The 15,755-nt window shown below is 44.3% G+C and overlaps 1 protein-coding gene across 1 annotated transcript; it reads right to left on the bottom strand.

Moving 5' to 3' along the window:
* Window positions 1–3,292: 3,292 nt before the first annotated feature.
* pwp1 (PWP1 homolog, endonuclein) lies at window positions 3,293–15,212 on the bottom strand. Its single transcript, XM_080537902.1, has 15 exons — window positions 15,058–15,212; window positions 14,694–14,752; window positions 14,079–14,272; window positions 13,127–13,212; window positions 12,419–12,515; window positions 11,859–11,969; window positions 11,242–11,372; window positions 10,701–10,774; window positions 8,225–8,321; window positions 8,044–8,105; window positions 7,805–7,916; window positions 7,330–7,420; window positions 6,342–6,463; window positions 5,197–5,302; window positions 3,293–3,852 (listed from the first exon to the last, which is right to left on the bottom strand). Exons 1-15 carry the CDS (start codon window positions 15,121–15,123, stop codon window positions 3,755–3,757), a joined length of 1,506 nt encoding a protein of 501 aa, XP_080394028.1. The 5' UTR covers window positions 15,124–15,212; the 3' UTR covers window positions 3,293–3,754.
* Between the last annotated feature and the right edge of the window lie 543 nt (window positions 15,213–15,755).

Here is a 15,755-nt window from a genome sequence, read left to right as displayed (position 1 = left end):
GCACACGCACACGCACACGCACACGCACACGCACACACACACACACACACACACACACACACACACACACACACACACACACACACACACACACACACACATGAGGTGTCATGAGGTTTTGGTCTTGATAGAAACCTTTTTTCTGGATGGGAGACTCTGGCAGAGGTGGTGACCGGGGTGGGAGGGATCAGCCCTGATCGTTCCTGCTCTCTTACTAGACCTGGAGTGGAACAGGTCCAGGAGACATGGCAGGTTGCAGCCGATGACCTTCTCTCCTGATGAATGCTCCTCTGTAATATGCCTTTGTCCTTGGCAGTGAGGCAGCGAACCAGACGGTGATGGATGAGCTGAGGATGGACTCCATGATGAATGTGTAGAACTAGACCTTCCCTTTCTGTGGCATATTGAATGTCTTCAGCTGCCGCAGTCAGAACATCCTCTGCTGGGCCTTCCTGGTGGTGGAGGTGATGCTCCCCGACCATCTGATTGTCCCCAGGAATCTGAATGACTCCACATTGCTGACTGATCACACATGATCAGGGGGGCGGTTGGGGCTCCTCCCGAAGTCCACTACCATCTCTACAATCTTTAGACAGGGTTCCCGCGCTGGTCTTAAAAAGCCTTAAAAGTCTAAAATCCAGCAATGCAATCTATAAGGCCTAAAAAGTTCAAAAATGTCAGTTATCCGGTCTAAAAATGAGGTGCTAGGTCTTAAAAATGAGATCCCGCAAAGAAATCAGTCCAACCACATCTATTTATGCGGAAATTAATCAAGCTGGAACCCAAAAAATGCCAATTCGCTTCCTTTTTTGTCTGTATGACAGTGAAATCCCTAATTTCATCACCTCGAGGATGACAAAAAGCTATCACGCGGCGTCGCGAATAGGGCTAAAATTATATCCAAAGAGGTCTAAAAAAGGTCTAAAAAGGTCTTAAATTCGACTTGTTGAAACTTGTAGGAACCCTTGCTGTGTCCCTTGTTGTATGAATAGGAAAATGAATAGAAGTCTAAAAAACGATTGAACTGTCATTCCACCGCTTTAGTACACTGGTACTCTGGTGCGGGGAATTTTTTATTTGGACCCGGAAATTGCTAAACGTCACGCGTGACGTCAGACTTAACAACCGAATTGCAAACCACTCTTTTTCATGTTCATTGTCCTTCATAGATCGCTGCCCATATGAGAGCTTCGATAGAGAGAATGCATGATGACAACAACAAGCCATAATGAGAGTAGATATTTGATGTTTGGAAAAACCATGCGTTTAACAAATGTCCACTCTTCATCTTCCTGTAATCCAGGAGCTGACCTGCTACTGTATTTACTGTAGGAGATATTCTGTCATTCGTGCAAGGAGTTTCTTCTATTTATGTTGCAATTGCTAATTAAGCAAAGCTCTCCAATCATAAACCATATTCAAGTCTCCCTGTCCTTATTACAGTCTCTATCCCTACGTTAGCCGATGTCCCTTAATCTGTGAGCTAAGTTCAATCAAAACTCAAACTGGTATTCACACAGTAGCTATTTTTCCCCAATGTCAAATTAAATGACTATAAAATGGTTTTGGGTAACCATTGTGAAAACTATTACAACTAGACTATCTGAGCAGGTAGATGCTTACAACAATTAGAATAGTGTATGGGAGTCATTTGTGAGTAATTAAAACATGTAGCCATTTTTTCCTTATTTTTTAATTTAACCAGGCAGGGCCAATAAGAACTAATTCTTATTTGCATTGGCGGCCTGGCAAAAGACAAAAGCCTCTTGGGGGGTTGGGGGCTGAAAATAAATCAGGTTATATGTTAAAAACAAAGAACACACACGACAGACAGCGGCACACATCCAACATTCCAGCACAGTTAAAAGAGTAAAAACATACGTACATCTCCACACCTCCTCCACTTACAGTCACAGCACCAAGTCAACTGAATCCCATGGAATCTCTGTGTGTCCGTTGATGCTCTGTCAGTACGGATGGGAGAGAGATGCTCTGTAAGGAAAAGAGAGAGAAGCACCTGCACTGTGGCCTGTCTTGGTGGCCTGAGGCCATAATTGGCCGAATTCTACCGAGAGCTTCAGGGCACAGAGATCCACAGGTTCCTAATGAACTGCCTGGCTGTCAATCATTCCAGCCACTAATTCCTGGGATAACAGGCAGCACAGAGAGAGAAGGGTTTGGAGTTAGACAGACCCCACCTGTAGTGAGCTGGTCTGTTCTGTGTCTAAGGCAGCCAGGGTCACATGATATACCTAGGGCCAATACCTTTTCTTTGGATGTCTTTCTAACTAGCAATCTACAGTATATATCATCTAAGGAGTGCCGCGGTTCCACTAGGAGGCGCTGTGCTGTGTGTAGAGGGCGCAGCAGGGGCGCCAGAAGGCCCTGCAAGGAGTGCCAGGGCGAGATGGTGGTGCCGTGTACCTCCTGCATGGCCCTGGGGCGGGTGTGCTGCGAGATGTGCGTCGGCAAAGGCCAGCTGCGCTACTTCACAGAGCTGCGTGTGGACTACCGCCGCCACGTCCAGAGCTGCGTGCTCGGCAGCTGCGTCGGTGTGCCGGAGGAGAGGCTAGGCGGCGCCGCGGGGGAGGTCCTCCACACCGCCGTAGGCCGGAGGGTGCGTCCCATCGCCACCTTCCACGCAGAGCCGGTCAACGCAGCCTCGCGGAGGATGGTGAACGCGTCCCACTCCAGCTGGCCCGACGGCCGCGTCGTGCAGCAGAAGCACGCGCTGCGGGCGGTGCCGGTCAGCCGCGTCCAGTACCTCTGGAGGGACACCGCGGGGAGCTTGTTCATCTACGGCGTCGACCGCTCCGTCTACTGGCCTCAGCACCCGCAGCGGAGGCGGCTGCTGCTCTGTTGCCCCTGGTTACAGGACTGCTAACACCCCTCAGACAAGCAAACATCTCAATAAGATCCCCCATAACAAATGCTCATCAAATGTACTAAATGTATTTTCACAAGGTGGTGAAAATATTTGTGTCTGACAGTGTTCATTAGATGTTTGTTTTTTTCTGAGTGGGGCAATCCCACTCATATGTTTCACTTTATTAGACAGATACAGTGAAGACAGCCAGACAGGAAAGTAAGGAGAGAGGGTATGTCAGCAGGCCATGGGCCGGTTTCGAACCCATGCCGACAGACATGTGTGCACTGTCGACCCCAGTGCTAGACCACTAGACCACCCCAGGCCACCTCATTAGATGTTTTTGAACAGGTACTTGGGGATTTTACTAGTGCCATTGAACCAATGCAGCAGGGATGTCACAAACATATATCAACATATAGCATATCGGCTTAAGAATGTTTATTCTGGAAAAGAAATACAACTTGTAAAGCTCTCAGGTCAGGAGAAAAGAAGGTGAATTGCTGGAGAACATTGACACATTAGATCCTAGTCCTAGTGTGTCCAACTCAATAAACTAGGCTCATTTAAATGTACAAGCTCACTTACCAGGAAACCCTTTAGGCACACAAATCTTTTATTAATATGGTGCTTAATTTGTGACCTTTGACCTTTATGGGGAGAAGTTAGAAGAGAGAGAGTGCTTCCCACGGCTCTGCAAATGTTTTCTTAGAGGCCGGCCCACCAGGCCCTGTTGCCATGCCGATCTCTCTGCGAGTCTTAAATTAAACCCAACTTCCCATATGTGCACAACATAAGGAACAGGGTGTCCTCTGGGATACAGCCACACTAGTGTCCAAGACGGCTTTCTTTCTTCTGCGTGTCCATTGGCTGTTGGTCCAGAGTGGGTCACTCAGAAAGCTCCATGTCTGCTGTTGACGTGCCGCCAGCCGCCTCAGGTACGGTGTTGGTCACCAGCCGCTCTCGACCGCCGAACACCTCAGCCACTGTACACAACGAACACACAGAACGTAAAGTCAACCAAATAGTAAACACACACCAACAACAACACTATGGGCCAGTTTCACAGACAAGGCTTAAGCCTAATCCTGGACTAAAAAGCATCTTCAATGGAGATTTTACATTGAAAGTGTGATTTAGTCCAGGACTAGGCTTAAGCCTTGTCTGTGAAACCGGCCCTTTATGTTTTCATCAGCAACTTCTTCATACTTTTCAAGAATTTTGTGACAGGACAAAAAGTCCCAAGACCATAATGTACCACCAAACACCATTGAAATAATCGATGGCAGCTAGTAAACAAATTGAAAAACACAATCAATGCATTCAATACAGGGGGAGAGATGCTTTTTACTCCTACAGTGAATTTCCTTGTGTGACTCCACAAATGGAATAAGCTTCAACCTCAATAGGAGCAGTCGACCATGACCATCTGCCAGGCAATTTTGATCTCTTTTTTTGTTTGTTTTTCTTAAAAGTTGCACTACTGTTGCATTACTGCTCGATACAGTGAACAACGGAAAATGTGCTGACAAAATGAGCTAATATTACAGTCAGGATATTGTAAATATAACCTCGTCCCCAAGCTGTTGCGCACAGTGAATAAACTTGGATTAACAACAGCTCAAACCTGGCCTAACTGGGTGAATTTACAGAGCAAAGTATTATTTGATTTCAGCGAATCACATGGCTACGAAGCGTGGTTGCGAATCAGTATTGTGTGGTGCGCCCTAACCCTAATACTGGGGAAGGGGTTGTGGTGTTGTTTTATCCCGGTCCTTGTATTGTAAACAAAGGCCAAGTTTGATTGGTTGGTCCACCAGATCTTCCAAGCGTTTGGACGGAAGTGTTTAGGAACGAGATACTTAAATGAAGGACAATGCAACAATGCAACCTCCCTTTGTAAGTAGAAAACATTTACATTATTATGGAATGACTTCTTGACAGACACTAATGATGATGCATTCTTAATAAACAACAATACTTAATATAGTAAAATTCGTCAAACATATTCTTTTTTTAGCAAAACAAGACTATTACTGACTAAACAGACACAAGAAAAAAATTCTGTTTTTTAATTTTGGTAGACAATTTGTGGTCCTGGGGAGAACCCTCGCGGTGTTTTGGAACGGTGGCCTGATTAAATATACAATCATATTCTGGGGAGTAAAATCCCAGTTTAACAGCATAAGATGTTGATGAGCTAACCATGCGATGGAGTCATTTGTATACAAAATAAAAATAAATTGGGACAAAATACATGATGGGTTTGCCTGGCATAGGCTTGTCAATCATCATTCCCAGAATAGTAAATGAAGACGTTTATACTGTACCTGCAGCGACATCACTAATGTCCCAAACCCGCAAGCCATCCTTCTGTCCTCCAAAGGCGTAGACGAAGGGCATGTCAGGACAGCAGGATCCACAGAACAGCACCCCCTATCCACACAAACACAACTTCACTTACTGATTTGTATATTTTCTTTAGTTTTATTATTATATTTGATATTTGACCATGCAAATTGACTGAGAATATATTCTCATTGTAGTAACGACCTGGGGAATATTTGTAGGGGAGAGGGGATTAAATAACACAACTGAAAGCAGGGGATGATGGTACAAGGCCAAAGAGAGCAGAGCAATGAATCTAAACATGCATCCAATCTGTGTCATTAACAGCACACAATCAGATAATTACTACTGTATTGTATTATATTGCATTTCATATCGTACTCTGCACAGCATTTTGCACTATTGAAGCCACTGTAAAAGTCCATTCACTTTATTACTTTATCAATGTAGGGTTACTTTTTTTACTTACTCATTATTATTATTGTGTTTTTCATATCTGAATGCTGCAATGTCAATGTTGAAAAACCAAAGCAAAAGAAGTGTGTACTTGTACAGTTGTAAAGATGGAATAAAGCGATTCTGATTCTGAACATATGTGTGGTGGCCTGGGAAAACCCGTCGGATGTCGCTGGCGTTCGTTTGTGGCAAAGAGCAAAAATAGATGGAAATCGCGATTTTGGCGATTTTGATATTATGTGGTATTCTAGTACTTTGAACTCCATACTACATTATGGTGAATAAACATTTTAAGAAAACAAAAGAGAAAGTACTTATTTTTATGTTTTTGTGGTGGGTAGTTTGTCTGCATCACAAGCAGACAAACGAGACCGGCCGATCTGCATAGGCTCCTCCCCCGACACGGAGGAGAAAGGAGTCGGGGGCAGCATGGGGGCAGCATTTCTCATCTTTCACTTTTTTTGACATGATACATTAAAATGCTCATAACTTTTTAAAATAAAGCGCTATCTCAGTCATTCAACCAGTTATGAATAGCTGAGAACTTCTAATTTATGGAAATATTAAAAAATGAAAATGTCAAAATGCCACCATGTGAAGGGTTTTCCCAGGCCACCACACATATACACTATTTGAAAGTCACATGGCTAAAAAGGCAACAACATCATACCATCTTCATGTCCCGGGAGTGGATCAGGTTGGGCTTGTTCCCCAGGATGTCCCAAACCTTCACGTGTTTGTCAGCTGACGTGGTGACCAGGCAGCCCTTGATCTGGCTGCTGAGGTCCAGGCCTGTAGGGACAGACACACGGTGACTCTGGGGGTGTTGACCCCTGACCCCCTGACCCCCTGACCTCCAAACTCTGGTGAGTAGTAGATAGTGAGTAGGACAAACGGGTAGTGGTGGTCTAGTGGACAGTGAGTTGGAGTGGTGATCAGAAGGTCATGATGATGGTTCAAATCCCACCTGGGGAACACCACCGCTAGTGTGCCCTTCGGCAAGACACTCAGCCCTAAGTTACTCCAGGGAGACTGTCCCTGTCATCTCTGATTGTAAATCGCTTGAGATAAAAGCGTCTCTGCCAAATGGTTAAAATGTAAATGTGATGAATAGGGGTTGGCTCGGCTTATTGGTGATTGGCCAATTGGAGAGCCTGCTCTCAGTCTGGTCCTGTCAGGTCAGTAGTGTAGTCTACGTGATACGCAGGACTACGCCGTATACCCACTAGGAAAGGCCAAGGATTTCCATATACCCACTTAACAATGTGTGAGGATACGTAACGGCGTTTTGTGACAGAACTTTCACTTTCATTCATAAAATTCACCGTCTGTGTTACGAGGCACTTGACTTTTGGACCATTGGGACTGACTATAGCGTCATATACCATCAACGGGGGGGAGATGCGACATGATGCAGCACTATCATGCACAGATCAGCCTTATAACATGTAATTTAGATATATATATATATAACGTTAGACAGGGAGCGCAGATTTATTTTTATGGCGTTCCGAAATGAACCAATATGAGGCTGGGAGGGAAAAATCACTAGAAAACTAGACTACACCACTGATTCAGGTGTGTGAATGTTCAAACGTATGAGCAAAGAAGGGGCAAAGGACTGACAGGGAACCAGGCCCTGTCTAGGTCACACCCACCTGACACCTCTCCGTCGTGGGCCCTGAGAGAGAACACGGGCTTGTCCGAGCGCGCGTCCAGACAGTAAACAAACCCGTCCTCGGTACTCGCCTGCAACGACACAACCACACCCAGGGTCACTGGAATGAGTCATTATCAGGGGGGTATTCCATCAACGTCACTAAAGGAAAATCCAGGCTTATTTTGATGAGTCTCACAAGACTTAAATAAATAAATCTAAATAAATCTTGCGGGATTGATCAAAATAAGCCTGGATTGTCCTTTAGCGACGTTCTTGGAACACCCCCCCTGGAATGGGGTGAAAACAGGAGCTATGGAGGATGGGACATACAGACGTAGAATTGAGGAGTATACTTAGAGAGCAACAGAAAGAGGACAACATACAAAGTGACCATGTGATAGCAGTGTTAGCCAATGAGGACGCTAGGCAGAAGGGTGGTTGAGAGGACAAGTTAGGTTGAGAGGACAAGTTACCAGGAAGTTGCAGGGTGAGAAGTGGTTCCAGGTGACCCTCTCCACCTGCCCACTAAACCTCCAGGTGCGGTGACTGCTGTCTGGGCTGCGGCAGTCGTACAGGATGGCCGACCTAGAAGCAGGTAAAGACATCATCACCATGGTGACACAATGGACCGCTGAGATCAGTGGAAGAACAAAAAAGTGTGCTTGGTATGATTTCAGAGCCTGGAGGGAAACGATAGTGAGATGGGACCTACTTGTCGTAAGATCCGGAGATCAGGGTCTGAGCCTCAAACGGGTGGAACTGTAAGGTCTGCACCTGGAAGTGATTGAACCAGGTTTTAATGTTTGAAAATGATGTTCTTCCCTTTGATATAAGAGTGTGTGAAGAATAAGAACGAGCGTGATGAAGTGGAGCGTTGTACGACAACTGGATACCTTATCTGTGTGTCTGCGTAGGGTGGTGGCAGGCTTGCACTGCGCCAGGTCCCACAGGATCACCGTGTCGTCTGCTGAGCCGCTGGCCAGGATGTTCCTGGGAGGCAGAGAGGTGTCACACACAAACCCAGACCAGGGAATCAAACCCACCACTAGGGGTGGGACGATTAGAAAAGGTCATGTCACGATTATCGTGGGCAAAATAATCGCGATCCACGATATTATCGCGAGAATTAAAAAAAAAAAAAAAAAAATGCCAATAAAACACACTGTAATCACTTTAACTTAGATTTTGTTGTATTTTTATTGAATCATGTTAATAACATTAACATCATTTTAAAAACATCTTGACAAAAATAAAAATCTTTAATAAAATCTTAAATAAGGTAATGATAAGGTATCACTGCATAAATAAAGGAAAAAAATACTGTCAAACAAAACTTGAACACTGACACTTTTCTGTCATCAAACTGAGTGCTAGCCTTGTGGCTTAGAGACTTGAAAGCTTCAAGATAGGTTAAAGTGCAAATGTGAGAAATCTCAATTATATTACTATTTATTTATAACATACGATTATGACATCCTCCCTCTCGCCAGTTTGGGGCAACATAGACTTCTCCCCTGGTGCCACGGATAGGGGTTTCAAGCGGTGGGACAGCAAAGGGATGGTTACTATCGGACATTTATATGATACGGAAATACTACTTTCATTTGAACAATTATGTAAGAAACATGACCTACCACGAAATGAGTTTTTCAGATACCTTCAGATACGAAGTTTTTTAAATAGCCAAAAAGACACTGGCCTCTGTCACCAACCCTCTCCGCTGGAGGAGATAGTCTCTGCTGGAAAGACGAGAGGCATTCTGGGGCTTGGGTATAGAGCACTTTCGAAATATGATAAAGGCAAACCTGCATTTACACCCAAAGACTGGAATAATGACCTGAACATTAATACTGATGAAGCAACTTGGTCACTAATATGGCAATCGGCAAACGACATCTCAATCTGTAATAGGACGAAGGAAACGCAATTTAGACTACTACAACGTTTGCAGATTACTCCCCAACTTAGACATAAAATGGATCATAACAAATCGGAAATGTGTACAAAGTGTATTACCGAGGTTGGGAGCTTTGTTCATTGTGTTTGGACTTGTAGATATATAGATGATTACTGGAAAGGTATAGTGGATAAAATTCATCTAATTCTAGATGTTACATTGGATAAGGACCCCATGTGTCTATTGTTTGGGTTCCCAGACAAACAACTTAAAAGTATGCATTCCAAAAGACTTCTGTGTATCCTCACTTTTTGTGCAAGGAAAAATATATTGCTGAAATGGATAGACTGCAAACCACCTACAATAGCTGGATGGCACAAGGTAATTTTTGATATGATTCCTATGGAATATCTGACATATAGGTCTAAGTGTAAGATAAAGACATTCTATAAGATTTGGTCTCCGTTCTTAGATTATATTGGTACCAGCCTGGCTGCCATTGTAATGAAAGGTTTGGTGGATTACACTCAAGAAAGTACACAAGACTAATGTGTAACAGATCTACAATGTATGGGTCACAATATTATTTACTGTGCTGGTGTTGTGCTGCCGCTGTGTTTAGGACTGTAAGACATGGATGCTGTCTCCGATGGGGGTGATCCCCCCATATATTATGGCATGTGTTGTGTCATTTTCTTTTCTGTTTATTTCTGATATGTGACATGGCCTCCCCCCCCCCCCTGTTTTTTTGTTTTTGTTTTGTTTTTAAACATTTTCTGTTTATGGACAATGTACTGCATAACAAAGTGCAAAACTAGTTTTCTACTATTAATGGGACAATAACCTCCCCCACGGATACTAGTTGTTGTTGTTATGTCCTGTTGTGTACATGTCTCTGTGAAACACTGAAATATTAACCCCCCCCCAAAAAAACACACATGTCACATACATTAATACATACAATAAAAACAGACAGACAAAGCAGTGTTTATAAAATGTAGTGCCTATTTAAAAAGTCCAGTCATTTAAAAAAAAAAAAAAAAAAAAAAAAAAAAACGATTATGACGATTATTCAACTAATTAAAATTCTCTTATCGCGGGTGTTTTTATCGCGATTAACGATAAACACGATAATCGTCCCATCCCTACCCACCACACTACTTTCCCCTATGCTGTGGTTTTGTGTCTTGTATGTATTGTAATGCCAGGGATGAAATTAACTGAAATGTTGGAGTCCCGAAAATCATTTTCAAGATTTTCAAGATTATATAAACCTCATTACATTATACTTGGACTGGACTGGACATGGCGGTGACCTCCCCTCCCCTCCTCTCCTCTCCTCTCCTCCTCTCCTCTCCGCTCCTCTCCTCTCCTCTCCTCTCCTCCCCTCCTCTCCTCCCCTCCTCTCCTCCCCTCCTCTCCTCTCCTCCCCTCCTCCCCCCCCCAGACTAGACATGTGAGGTCAGACCTACCTGACCAGCCTGTTCCAGGACAGGTCCAGCACGGCGTCAGTGTGGCCCTCCACCACCTCCGCCGCCGCCGCCGCCTGCCAACACAACAACTCACACTCAGTCTGTCTGTTTTACACAACAACTCACACTCAGTCTGTCTGTTTTACACAACAACTCACACTCAGTCTGTTTGTTTGAAAACATTTGATGTTTAGCCTTGGTGCGACACGATGACCCTGACTATACAATAAGCTGTTTTAACCCTGACTATACAATATGCTATTTTAACCCTGACTATACAATAAGCTGTTTTAACCCTGACTATACAATAAGCTGTTTTAACCCTGACTATACAATAAGCTGTTTTAACCCTGACTATACAATAAGCTGTTTTAACCCTGACTATACAATAAGCTGTTTTAACCCTGACTATACAACAAGCTGTTTTAAAGACATGATGACCCTGACTATACAATAAGCCGTGTTAAAGTGAGTATTTTAATACCACGGGGGGTACATGAACTCTGGGCAGTTAACCAGAACAGCGACAGTGACCCCTGACCTTTTTGCTCTTCTTCTTCTTCTTGGAGGCCTTCTTGCTGCCGAGGGAGAAGGCCGGTTCTAGGCAGTCCACCACGTCCAGGTCCCACACGTCGATCTGCGGCGTCATGTTCCCCACGGCAGCAAAGTTACCTGGACAGGAAGATTTCAGTTCACAGGGTTCCCACACATTCGGAAACATCAAATTCAAGCACCTTTCAAGGACTTTCAAGAATCAATTCCCTCAAATACAAGGACTCAACACGGCATAGTTTGAGACAGAACTAGTTGATGAGCTAAGAAAAACATTTTTTGAATATTTTTTTGGGGGAGAGAGAGAGAGAGAGAGAGAGAGAGAGAGAGAGAGAGAGAGAGAGAGAGAGAGGGAGAGGGAGAGGGAGAGAGCGAGAGAGGGGAATTCAAGCACTTTCAATGACCCATGTCTATTTTCAAAAACTTTTAAGACCTTGATTTCGGTTTTCTCAAATTTTCAAGGATTTCAAGGACCCGTGGGAACGCTGAGTTCACTTTAATTTCTCCAGGGGAGAAACACACTGAAACCAACAACTCTTTTGCAGCTGCACCCTGTCCACAATATTAAGATACAACGCAGTTAAATACAGAAATCAAGAAACGTACATTGTCCTTCTCCTGGACTGGGATCGAAGTTCAGCCACTCCACACACAGTGGGTAGGCTGGTAGAAGAATGTCATGATGAACGTAGAGAGCTTCCTCTTCAGAGTTGTACACTGTGCCGGGGTAGAAAAGAGAAACCCATCAGTGAATACAACCACATTAACGGTCGCCCGATTGCCCGGGGCAAGTAAACACTTTCCGGGTTTGTTTGCACGACAGCGACGACGTTGCTGGATCCTGGATCTGTGTGTCGGTGTTGCAGGAAGAACAACGGACGACGCAGGCGCCAGACCAGACTAGATGATCGTGGAGTGAAGATATTATTGAATAATCAGCGCGTACGCTTTAATAATATCTTCACTCCATGATCATCTAGTCTGGTCTGGCGCCTGCGCCGTCCGTTGTTCTTCCTGCACACTAATTAATGTCGAACCCTGCAACCCATTATTTTATTTTTTTTAACACAACCATGTACTCTGAATGTTGTTGTGGTCTCACAGGACACAAGAAGAACAACTGAAAGTCTGAGCTGAAAATGGAAGTTTGCGAGTCTGAAACTCACCGTGGATCTCCAGGTTGCAGCAGTCCTTCTCGGCCCGGCCTGTGACGATGAGGTTATCGTTGGGCTTGATTTGGAAATCCTCTCTCTCGTACTGGTCCTGGAGACAAACAGAGACACAGTCGGCGTGTGGACGACAGCGTAATAACAAGGAAGTGGTGACGAGAACGGCACATCGACCCGATTTCTACAGTGAAATAAAGATTAATAAGGTATTCCTAGACAGTCTAGACTCAATTAAGTCTCGTGTTCAACTGTGTTCAACTGTGTGGCTCAATAACACGTTTAGTTCTCAGGTGTGTTGCTCAGTAACAAGTCTGGTGTCCAGTCGTGTTGCAAACAAGAGGAAGAGAGCAGGGTAGAGAGCAGAGTAGAGAGCAGAGTAGAGAGCAGAGTAGAGAGCAGAGTAGAGAGCAGAGTAGAGAGCAGAGTAGAGAGCAGAGTAGAGAGCAGAGTTTAGCTGGAGGAGATGCTGCTCCTAAGCTCACAAGGCAATATCGAAATATCTGCTAAATATGTGGGTGGGCTCAGGCCCTGGGCTGGTGGTGTGGGTGGCATTGGAGCGGGCCGGCACTCTCATGTTTTTAATATGAATTTAAATAAAACACAAATGAAGACAGTTCCATGTTCAGTTCTATTTTCTTCAGGGTTTAACACGGGTGCAAAGTGAATCAGGCCCTTAGTGCCAAACCCACAGAGCTCCAGACTCACCATGTCTTTGATGGTGATGTACGGGTCGTCATCTGGGGAGCTGAACACCGTGAGGCCGGCCAGACTGTCGCCGAGGTTGGACGTCACTGCAACAGAACGAACCAGATAGAATCACATGTGTCTTTAGCAACCTCACACTCTTATTTGCTAATCTATATCTTTTTAAAATGATGCATTCACTGAACTAGAAGTTGCTCTGGATAAAAGTGTCAAATAAATGGCATCCATACATATACAGTTAGGTCCATATATTTGTTATTTTAGCTTGAATTTCGTTGTTTGGTACCTGTACTGTAGCAATGACAATAAAGTCCATTCATTCAAACAGATGGACATTAAAGCACAGAACAGTCATAGTGTGGTAGTGGTTAGTGAACAGCGGTAGTGGGGTAGTATTGGGATGCACCAAAGAGGTCAGATTTATAGAAATGTTATGATTCCATGTCTCCAATATATCATTTGTATACAACAGTTAGTTCCGACCAAGTAATTTGATTGGACAAGAGGCATTCCATGAGTGCTGATATACCGTACAGTATAACAGCACTGGGACTTTTAACTACATGCATCACTCCGAAATGACCGTTAATACAAAGTAGCTAGCCTGCAGATGTTTGTGTTCAGGTTACTAGGCAACAGTCCAGTTGCGGAACTATTTTTTCTTGACGGAGCCAAAATAAATGATTAAATAAACAAACAAATCATAATCTGTTGTTGTTACTTATTACTGTTAACTAATACATTGCGCTGTAGAACTGTTGTATAAAAGCAATATCACACTCGAGGTCGTGCTGTTCGTACCTACGACCCAATCACAGCCCTGCTTATATTCAGTATAACAGCATGACCTCAAGTGTGATATTGCTTAAACGTCCAATAATGTAATTCCCATTGGTGACTGGGTGAGACAGATGGTACACCTGGAGCCCCGGGGTAGTGATGATGACCTCACCTGCGTCCTCCTCGTCGTATCGGTCCAGGCCGTACTCGGCCAGCTCGTCGTCCTCCTCCTCCCTTCCTGCTTCATTCTCGTCCTGCTCCTGCTCCCGTCCTCCCACAGCCTCCACCTCGTCACTCAGCTCCTGCCCGCTGGCCATGCCCTCGTCATCCTCATCCTCCTCCTCCTCCTCTCCTCCTCTGCGCTCACTGAGCAATGGAAACATGTTTTTCTCCTCCTTCTTTATCACGTGTGGTGACATCTTGAGCACTCACAGTCACAACAATGGAGTCTTCATTTGAAATGGTGAGCTATTCTCACTGTTCCATATTGACTATGACCTTATTTCCTGGATTGATTGAATAGAGGAATACATCCCCCACCCCCACCCTTGCTAACAGACTCAAGGTTGTATCACACACTTCTATTTGACAATAAATGTGTTTAACCAACCGACAGCAAATACAGTCTTCACTTCACAGTGCTTCAGTTATCTGAAACACTCGTGACAAAGAATGTATCTATTGCTAGTGACATAGATATAGATCAGATAGCCTACATTAAAATAGCATGTTGTCAGCATGCTGTCCTTACTAGTTTTGAGCTTTAAGGGAGGAAATCGCAACATACCCCAACTGTTCTTTAGCTTCGGCTATGATGCGTTGCAGTTCCTCTTTGCTCAACTCCACCTGAGATGAAAACAACCATGAGTGAACTGTCATCCTGGAGTTGACCAACTAGGATGTTAACAAACGCATGGTCACCACCCATCCCCGTGTGCTGCTCAGATACTCTTCTCTACAGTAAATCATCTTTGTTGGCCAGTAAACCACCATTTGTTCGAGTATAGAAACATTAAAGTGTCTTTACCAAACTGAGCGGTACAATATGTTAGTTTGGCGTTTCCGGGACCTAAATAAAGGTCTTGTTGACATCATCATCATCATCATCATTAGTAACGTTAGCCGGCTAGCTAGCTCGGCCAGAGACTTACTTTGTCTGGCGTTTCTTTAGAAACTCCTCGCTTCACCCACCCAACACAAGTGATCTGGGAACTCATTATCAATCAAACTGATTTGACTAAGTGGATCAACCTCTAGACAACGTGTCCAGTAACACAGTAACACTCTAGACGGCTACAGGAGACTGGCAACGTGCGACTGGCACGTATTGACATGTGAGTTTGGGTCCTACAGGCAGTCTGCGGACGTCATTTATTTAGGCATTGAATCACTTGCCTCATTAGAAATTCTGTTGAATTTTTACAAATCGGTTCAAACTTGGTTGAGGTCAAAGTCTCTTTCGAATGATATTTATCCTATTTTTTTTTCCTTCTCTATTCTGATGTTTTGTTGTTCATTATTGTATTAATCAATCAATGTATCGAAGCCGTTGGAGCTCCTCTGTGACTGTTGTTAACCTGTCGAGGGGTCGTCGTCGCCCTCGCCCACTGATTCATTATTAGAGGGTCAATTTACTTGAAAAGTTCCGATTGCCAGTTAGAGATTGAGAGATGAGAGCAATGCATCCGGGTATTTTGCACTTGCGTCATGCCCCGCCCCTTTTTAGTAGTGAGAGAGAGAGAGAGAGAGAGAGAGAGAGAGAGAGAGAGAGAGAGAGAGAGAGCGAGAGAGAGAGAGAGAGAGAGAGAGAGAGAATGTGAGTGAGAGAGAGAGAGAATGTGAGTGAGAG

This window comes from Nansenia antarctica (genome assembly GCF_963989245.1).
Source record: "Nansenia antarctica genome assembly, chromosome: 8".
Classification (NCBI taxonomy): Eukaryota; Metazoa; Chordata; class Actinopteri; order Argentiniformes; family Microstomatidae; genus Nansenia; species Nansenia antarctica.
The sequence above is the reverse complement of the archived record's forward strand: the minus strand, read 5'-3'. Positions and strand labels throughout refer to the sequence as shown.